This window comes from Lepus europaeus, chromosome 5 (genome assembly GCF_033115175.1).
Source record: "Lepus europaeus isolate LE1 chromosome 5, mLepTim1.pri, whole genome shotgun sequence".
Lineage (NCBI taxonomy): Eukaryota > Metazoa > Chordata > Mammalia > Lagomorpha > Leporidae > Lepus > Lepus europaeus.
In genome coordinates, this window is record NC_084831.1 from 121,240,290 (window position 1) to 121,249,718 (window position 9,429).

At 52.6% G+C, this 9,429-nt stretch overlaps 1 protein-coding gene across 2 annotated transcripts in view; it reads right to left on the reverse strand.

Moving 5' to 3' along the window:
• Positions 1-7,291, reverse strand: part of GON4L (gon-4 like) — a 69,534-nt gene extending 62,243 nt beyond the window's left edge. The window contains exons 1-2 of one of the 2 annotated variants that reach the window (XM_062192450.1): positions 7,218-7,291; positions 2,280-2,813 (exon numbers count right to left, since the gene is read on the reverse strand). In XM_062192450.1, coding sequence (XP_062048434.1) covers positions 2,280-2,787 — 508 coding nt within the window. In that variant the 5' untranslated portion in view covers positions 2,788-2,813; positions 7,218-7,291. Of the gene's footprint in view, positions 1-2,279; positions 2,814-5,966; positions 6,484-7,217 lie in introns of those variants that run through there. The other variant, XM_062192449.1, reaches the window with a different exon arrangement.
• Between the last annotated feature and the right edge of the window lie 2,138 nt (positions 7,292-9,429).

The window sequence follows — 9,429 nt, forward strand, 5'->3', positions numbered from 1 at the left end:
ATGGTCTCTTGCAACTTATGTGGGAGACCTGGATGGAGTTCCAGGCTCCTGGCTTCAGCCTGACCCAGGCTCAAATGTTATATCCATTTGAGGAGAAAACCCAAGGATGGAAGATTCTCCTGTTTCTCATTCTCTTAGTAACTTTCCCTTTCAAATAAATAAATTTAAAAATACTCACAATGTACTTTTTTTCAAAAGACTTATTTATTTGAAAGATGGAGTTACAGAGAGATACAGACAGATCGATCCTCCATACATTCGTTCGCTCCCCACATGGCCACAATGACTGGAGTTGGGCCAGGTCAAAACCAAGAGCCAAGTGGGTGGGAGGGCAGGTATGGGGGGAAGAATCACTATATTCCTAAAGCTGTACTTATTAAATCCATGAAGTCTGTATTCCTTAAATAAAAGGTTTTGGGGGGGGGGGGGGTGAAAAAAATTTAAAAACAAACAAAACAGGAGCCAGGAGCTCCATCAGGGTCTCCCATGTAAGTGAAGAGACCCAAATACTTGAGCCATCTAATGCCTTCTCAGCCACCATAGCAGGGAGCTGGATCTGAAGCGGAGCAGCTGGGACAGAACTGGTGCCTACACGGCATGCAGTATGGCAGGCAGCAGATTAACCCAATGCAACACAGTGCTGGCTCCAATGCACCGTTTTATTGGTATTATTTATATGTCCCATTAATGAAAGCGCAAGATGCTAGCACCAATTTTCAGCTGAGTCTATAAGAAAACACTTTTCCCAAAAAGAGCTTCCACCTGGGGCCGGCACCATGGCGCACTAGGTTAATCCTCCACCTGTGGCACCGGCATCCCAAATGGGCGCTGGTTCTAGTCCCGGTTGCTCCTCTTCCAGTCCAACTCTCTGCTGTGGCCTAGGAAAGCAGTAGAGGATGGCCCAAGTGCTTGGGCCCCTGTACCCACATGGGAGACCAGGAAGAGCTCCTGGCTTCGGATCGCTGTAGCATAAATTTCGGCTTAAAATGGTTACACCTACCTACAGCAAAATTCTAAACAGCTTACATGAAACACGAAGCCCTTCACAACCTATCCTCTACCTAGCACTCTGAAGTCATCTCCTACTTCTTCCAAGAAGCTATGTCACCTTCCACTTACGCCCACTTACCTCTGCACACACTGCTTGTAGCCTAGGGGCTCACACCACCATCCTGTCAAACTGCAAATCAGCCTCCAAGGCCCAAGGGGCATTCACGCCTACAGAACCTCTTCCCATGTGCCAGGCAACAGTCTCTCCCTTTAAGCAGCTCTCTCTTCCAGGAGCCCCACTTCAGGGATACCTACCAATCACAGAAGCCCAAATCCAGCTCATCTCTCCTGACACACAGGACACAGGGTGAGAAAGGAAGGGACAGCAAAGCAGATGTAGGGAACGGAAGGAGAAAACAAAGTCTCAACCCATACATAAAGTTCACTGCTGGAGCCGGCATTGAGGCACAACAGGTAAAGCCACTGTCTACAACACTGGTGGTACAATATGAGTGCCACTTCAAGTCCTGGCTGCTTCGCTTCTGACCCAGCTCCTTGCTAATCTGCCTGGGAACAAAGCCAAAGAAGGCCCAAGAGCTTGGGCTCCCGCCACCTAAGTGGGAGAACCATATGGAGTTTTAGGCTACCTGATTTAGTATGGCCCAGTCCCGCCAGTGGCCATTTGGGGAGTGAACCAGCATAGATCGCTCGCTCTATCTCTCTCTCTCTCTCTCAAATCTGCCTTTCACAAACAAATAAACCTTAAAATAAAGAAAAGATAAAACCTCCGCCGGCGCCGCAGCTCGATAGGCTAATCCTCCGCCTTGCAGTGCCGGCACACCGGGTTCTAGTCCCAGTCAGGGCACCGGTCCTGTCCCGGTTGCCCCTCTTCCAGGCCGGCTCTCTGCTGTGGCCCGGGAGTGCAGTGGAGGATGGCCCAAGTGCTTGGGCCCTGCACCCCATGGGAGACCAGGAGAAGCACCTGGCTCCTGCCATTGGATCAGCGCGGTGCGCCGGCCGCAGCGCGCCAGCCGCGGCGGCCATTGGAGGGTGAACAAACGGCAAAGGAAGACCTTTCTGTCTCTCTCTCTCACTGTCCACTCTGCCTGTCAAAAATAAAAAAAAAAAAAGAAAAGATAAAACCTCACTGCTGAACCTTGTTAAGCACCACAAGCCCAATTTCATGACAAGCTGGTACCCCTTTGCAATAACCCTACTCAATAATGGCTCTGTGGAGAAGGCAATGACAAAGTGGTGTCCACGTGGAAAACAGACCCTCCATATCTTACCTCCTTCTTCCTTGCCTTCTTCACTACCAGATTCTTCAGAAAAAGTCTCCTTCTTGCTAAGACGGTCACCTCTGTCTTCTAGGGTGACAGATCCAGGACTCAGAGTGACTCTTTTTGCTCTCCTGGAACCAGCAGCCTGGAATTTTCCTTTACCCATGTGTATGTCAAGGGGAGGGGAGGACTCCAAGGCGGGCAGGGTGATTCCCTGAGCCATGTCCACATCAACACCGTCTAGGACTGGAAACTGTGTGTCCTGGGTGAGCGTCCTTGCGCTCAAAGGTGCGTCCTCGGCAGCAGCCTGCCGCCCTGCATCCTGCACACACGCGACTTCAGGGCCAGCTCTTCTGTCAGGACTCGGGCCCCAGCACAGCGACACGGACTGCAGCTCTCTCACCTGGGCAGAGTCGAGGTGAACAGCCGATTCTAAGTCTACATCGACCTCCTCCTGCTGGCCCTGATGCTGTGGGGACTCTGTCACCGTACTTCTTCTCTTCTTACAGGGCAACATTGTAAAAGCCCCACTTCTGTTCTCTCCTGAAAGGATAAAAGCAAGTTTTACCACGTTCATATTAATTGCTGGTGACAACACTGCCCTTTTCATCTACTCATGCTGATTCATAAATAAAATATTTTACATCAAACACACTCTCTCCTTGGGAGGGAAAGGACAGTACTCGCAGTAACTCAGTTCAAATCCCAATGCTACTTCTGATTACTATGGCCAACCAACGTTAACAGCTCAAAAGTTTCATCTCCCTCAACTGTAAAAATAATTACTTACTTCATAACTGCTGTTCTAACAAATAAGCAGTGATTAACAGGTGTTAGTTATTACCACCATCAGGGAGACAGACTAACACAATGGTAGGAAACTATGGCATGAGTGCCGACAGCCTGGTGCAGTGGGGTAAGCCTGCTGGCATCTCATTTCAAAGCATCTGCTAAGGCACCTGAGAAGGCTGTGGATGATGACCCAAGTGCTTGAGCCCCTATACCCGACGTGAAACCAGAATGCAGTTCCAAGTGGCTGGCTTCAGACTGGCCCAGATCTGGCTAGTGCCACCAGTGGGGAGTGAACCACCACATGGAAAACCTCTCGCTCTCTGTCTTCCTCTCTCTCCCCCTCTCACTTCGCCATTCTTCCTTTCTTTTTTTTTTATTTAAGAAGTTTTTTTTAAAATTCTTTTATTTATTTATTTGACAGACACAGTGGACAGTGAGAGAGAGAGAGACAGAGAGAAAGGCCTTCCTTTGCCGTTGGTTCAACCTCCAATGGCCGCCGCGGCTGGCGCGCTGCGGCCGGCGCACCGCGCTGATCCAATGGCAGGAGCCAGGTGCTTCTCCTGGTCTCCCATGGGGTGCAGGGCCCAAGCACTTGGGCCATCATCCTCCACTGCACTCCCGGGCCACAGCAGAGAGCCGGCCTGGAAGAGGGGCAACCAGGACAGAATCCGGCACCCCGACCGGGACTAGAACCCGGTGTGCTGGCACCGCAAGGTGGAGGATTAGCCTGTTGAGCTACGGCGCCGGCCCACTCTTCCTTTCAAACAAATAAACCCTTATTCAAAAATTGTGGAGTCAAACTGCCTGCATTTGTTTCCCAAGTCAGCTTATCTCAAGCATGATGATTTTACATAAGCTACTGATCCGGAAACTATTTCTTCAATTTTGAAATAAAAACAACACCTACATCATTAGACAGATCAGTAAATGTATACTACTGTTTTCATAAACAAGCTTTTACGTTAAGAGAAACAATCAAAAACCAGACAGTGTCGCTGAGCTGCAGCGTAAGCCGGTAACTGCATCTCATATATGCACCAGTGAAGAGTCCCGGCTATTCTACTTCCAATCCAGTCCATGATGGTGCACCTGGGAAAGCAATGGAGGATGGACTATGTGGTGAGGCCCCTGCACGCACATGGGAGACCAGGTTAAGCTCCTAGCTTCAGCCTGGCCAAGCCCTGGACATTGAGGGTATTTGGGTAGTGCACCAGTGGATGGAAGGTCTTTCTCAACTACTCTTTCAAATAAATAAATAACTCTTAAAAAATAAATATTGGGGCCAGCTCTGTGGTAGAGTAGGTTAATCCTCCGCCTGCAGCGGCGGCATCCCATATAGGCACCGGTTCTAGTCCTGGCTTACCCTCTTCCAATCCAGCTCTCTGCTGTGGCCTGGGAAAGCAGTAGAAGATGGCCCAAGTGTTTAGGTCCCTGCACCTGAATAGGAGACCAGGAAGAAGCCTGGCTCCTAGCTTCAGATCGACACAGCTCCGGCCGCTACAGCCATCTGGGGAGTGAACCAATGGAAGGAAGACCTTTCTCTCTGTCCCTCTCTCTCAGTGTCTGTAACTCTACCTCTCCAATAAACAAATAATAAATAAATAACTATGGCATAGCAGGTAAACTGACCACCTGCAGTGCTGGCATTCCATCTGGGTACCAGTTCAAGTCCCAGTTGTTCTACTTCGGATCTAGCTCCCTGCTAATGAACCAGGGAAAGCAGTGGAGGATGGTTCAAATAACTGGGTCCCTGCACCCATGTGGGAGATCCGAAAGAAGCTCCTGGCTCTTGGATTCAGATCCTCCTAGCTCTGGCTGTTGCAGTCATTTAAGGAGTGAACCAGCAAATGGAATATCCCATTCTAAGTCGATCTTTCAAATAAATTAATAAATTTTTTAAAAAAAGTTTCCAAAAATGAAATTACAAGATGGTTATTTTAAAAAAAAAGGAAGACACAAAACAATGAGCGTGTGCTTGATTTAAAAACTAGTCAATATAGGCTGGCACCATGGCTCAAAAATGCGGCGCCAGCACCCCGGGATATAGTCCCGGTCGGGATGCCGGATTCTGTCCCGGTTGCTCCTCTTCCAGTCCAGCTCTCTGCTGTGGCCCAGGAGTGCAGTGGAAGATAGCCCAAGTGCTTGGGCCTACACCCTAATGGGAGACCAGTAGAAGCACCTGGCACCTAGCTTCGGATAAGCACAGTGCACAGGCCACAGCGGCCATTGGGGGGGTGAACCAACAGAAAAGGAAGACCTTTCTCTCTGTCTCTCTCTCTCTCACTGTCCACTCTGCCTATTAAAAAAATATATATATAGGCCGGCACCGCGGCTCAATAGGCTAATCCTCCGCCTTGTGGCGCAGGCACACCAGGTTCTAGTCCCGGTTGGGGCTCCAGATACTGTCCCAGTTGCCCCTCTTCCAGGCCAGCTCTCTGCTGTGGCCCGGGAGTGCAGTGGAGGATGGCCCAAGTGCTTGGGCCCTGCACCCCATGGCAGATCAAGAGAAGCACCTGGCTCCTGCCTTTGGATTAGCGTGGTGCGCCGGCCGCATCGAGCCAGCCACGGCAGCCATTGAGGGTGAACCAACGGCAAAGACCTTTCTCTCTGTCTCTCTCTCTCACTGTCCACTCTGCCTATCAAAAAAATATATATATATATATATATATAATAAAAAAAAAAAAAAAAAACTAGCCAATATTAAGTTCTCAAACAAGGAAGAGGAGTCATACGATTCTCTGTACTGTTACTTCAAGACTTAGTTTCAATTCCACTAACACACTTTAAAAATAACACCGACATAACCGTGAAGATATTTTCTTTTATATTCTTAGAGTCCTGTTTGCAAACCCTGTTTACAGTACTTATCATTTTAGTAATTGTCTCTGTCTCTTTCTGACTTACCTCCACTACCAAAACTACGAGATCACACAGTAAGAAGCTACTCCAATTAATATCCCGAGTATCCAGAAGTATCTGGGGTTGCAGAAATACAATGTCCCATTAGGTACCAACACAATGAGTGTTCTCTGAATAATACAACTAAAAGGAGGCTTGAAAAAACTTATTCTTGCAGAAATGGTTGAGCAGTGGGTTAAGCAATGCATGCAATGCTGTCATCTCACAGGGACACAGTTTGAATTTCCAGCTCCTCCACTTCCAATCCAACTCCCTGCTATAATACAACTGAGAAAGCATAAGATGATCTAGGTACATGGGGCCCTTTCATCCAATGACAGAAACAATAACAGTTCCAGTTCAAGCACCTAGATTCACCTGGCCCAGGCCAGCTTGCTGCAGTCTTTTGAACAGTGAACCAACAAGTGGAATATCTCTTTGTGTGACTCTGTCCTGCTCTGTAATTCTGCCTCTCAAATACACAAATATTGTTATAAAAACTTACTCTGCACAGCCTTTGGAACAAGGGTTCAACATCATACAGAAACTGACAGTAATTTCTACCCAGGAAGAATTTGCCCTCATACATTAATGCCCGCCCATCAGGGACCTAGATAAAGGCTTGGAGTTGAGAACCGAAAAACGTTTCTCTAAGAGTCCGCTACAAGGCCTCCCTCATCCAAATCTCCAATACATGGGGGGGGGGGGGGGGTGGTGTCTCCCCTGCTCCGTCCCCCAACCGACCCATGCCTTCTCGCTGAAATGACAGCTCAACAAACACGTGAGGATGCCGTGGGCAGCGCTGGTAAGGAGAGGAGCGCGAGCGCCCAGGCAATCCCTGATCTCACAGGTGAACTACTGAGGGACGAAAAGGGCAGCTGTGGCTCAGTCGGCAGCGGGCACCGAATGGCTCCGGGCACCGAGCGCACAGCAACAGCTCCCGAAGTCCCAGCCACTGAGAACCGGCGTCGGCCCCGCACCGGGAACGAAGCCCAAACCCGCGGCAGCCGCGCCGCCGCCCCTCCCGGACAAACACTTCCAAAGGCCTCCGACCTGCGCCCTCCAGCCCCCGCGCCGAGCGCTGGCCCCAATCCGACTCCCAGGAGAAGCCCTCGCGCCTCTAACTCCCGTCCTGCACCCCGCGCCCACCCTCACACCAAACCCCTACCATCCCGGACAGCCTGCACCCAGGCGGCCCCGCTCCCACCCGCCGCTCCCCGCCCCTCAGCACAACACCCGACACCCGCACCAGCCCACCTCATCCCGCGGAATCCGGCGTCCGCGCCACCGGAAGTCAGCCAACGGCGCCCGGTGACGTGCGCGCCCCCGAGCCGCGGCGCGCGGCGACGGCGAGGCAAGAAGCCTGCGCCGACCTCGAGGCGCCATCCCGCTTGAGGGCACAGTGAAGCCACGGCGTAGCACGTCAGTTACTGGCAAAACATTTGCAGAGGCGTCTGGACTTTGTCTCTAGAACGCTCCCCGTCTGCACAAAACGGCCCGGTTGACAACGAATCAGTCTCGCCGCGAGACACCTGCGACACAGAACCAAGGACACAGAGCAGGAGCAATCTCGTGTTCACAAATAACGCCATTTCCTGGAGGACACAAAGGCAGTCTTGCACTCTATAACAATTCCTCACATCTGTGTCAGATGCTCCCACGTTATCCTGGGCGACTGGCTCTCCACAGTTGGCCCGGTGAGACGGTGGAAATTACCATACTATCCTGCGGTTAGCACAGGACGGGACGTAGTTCTGGCTCACTTGGGTACTCGATTTCACAAGGTGCACACCTATCAGGGACTCCGGTAGCCGATGACCTAAGTCTGGCTCCTGGGGCGTCGTCGACGGCCAGTACTTAACCCATGTGTCGAGAGGGAACGAATGAATGACTCCCAGCCCATGTTCTCACTGTTGCAGTCAGAACATCCAATGGAAAATTACACTCAACTCCATGGGACAGGAGAACCTCCAAGGACGTAGGCCTATGAACCGACCCTGTTGGGAAACAAGCCGACAGCCTAAGAGTGCCCACAGCCAGAACCAAGGATAAGATTACATAATCGCCGCTACTCGCCAGCAGTCTGACCCTGCCTTGGACACACCAACTCCCCCATACCAGGGAAGCCTCCAGAAGCTCCGAGCTGCATTCCTGCCCCCCTGTTCTGGTTCTCATCTCTCTCTCCCTCTCTCACCTCTCTCACTCCCTCCTCCACAACTCCTCCCGCCCAACCCCATCCACAGTTCTAAGCACGGAGAAAAATTCTCAACCGTGATCAAGTTCAGCACTCTTCATTAGTCTTTTTGAGAAAAGTTTTATTTACGCAGCACAAAATCCACCTGCTAACGGGTACAACTAAAGATTTTTACGACACTTTCGGTGTTGCTTCCCCAGCTTTCGACTTTCATCAGCTTCTGAACTTCAAGAACCGTTGGTGGGCTCAGAAATGTGTGCTGACCACAGTCCACCCAAACTCCAGGCGCTGTAGAGTTTTGGTGTTTCAAATTCGCGAACGCAGAACAGTCGGCTGCTGGGTCCGGAGAAGCGAATCCCAAGATCTGCACGGCCCCGTGCGATATCCACCTCCACCGCTTCCCCAGCCCTCGCGACTTCCGCCCTAGGCACCCCCAGCCCCCCAGGGGGCGGGGCCTCACCCCGGGGACGCTCGGCGGCCGGAGGGAGCCCCTCCCAGAGGCCTTCCGGAGGGGGCGGGGCTTGCCTTCCGGAACCTTTCGGCCAGGGGCGGAGTCTTCTACCGAGGCCCTTCGGAGGAAGGCGGAGCCTACCTCGCATCAGGACCAGTCTGGCTGCACCTGCATCCTTGCCTCAGAGCATCCCTGGAGCATCGTAAGAGGCAAGCGCAGCTGGCAACCAGGGACTGCACCGTCGCGGGAGGCGTCTGCCACATACCTGCCCCCTCCCCTGACCTAGCGCTCCACCGAGGCGGCCGAGGCGCTGACCGACGGCTCCCAGAGTGGCCGGACCACTGCAGAAGCATTTCCAGCAACAGCCTCTGATTACGACATGGCTGAGATCACCAATATCCGACCTAGCTTTGGTAAGTACAGGCCGGCAAACCAGGCTGGAGGTGTTCGGAACCGGTGCAGAGCCAGCGGGGCCCAGCGGCCCGGCAGGGAGTCGAGCCAGGACCGGAGCCTTGCAGTGCCGGCCTGTGGCGGTGGGGAGCCGGCAGTGGCTAGCGCCCGACAGGGGCTGCGCGATGCAGGGATGGGACCGAGGGGAGGCATCCGGGGTGCTAACCCCCTGTGTGGTGGTGCACTGTCAGCACCGCTGGAGGGGAGAAGCAGCGAGCGTGCGGAGGACGTGACCCCCCTCCTTCTGGGGGAGGAGAGGTGCGGCAGGCCGAGCCCTCCCCCTCGGGGCACGCAGGGCGGTGTCCCTTGCTCCCCCTCCCACTCCTAGGGGCTGCGGGGGAGGGAGGTGGCAAGGGGGATGGGACATCAAGATG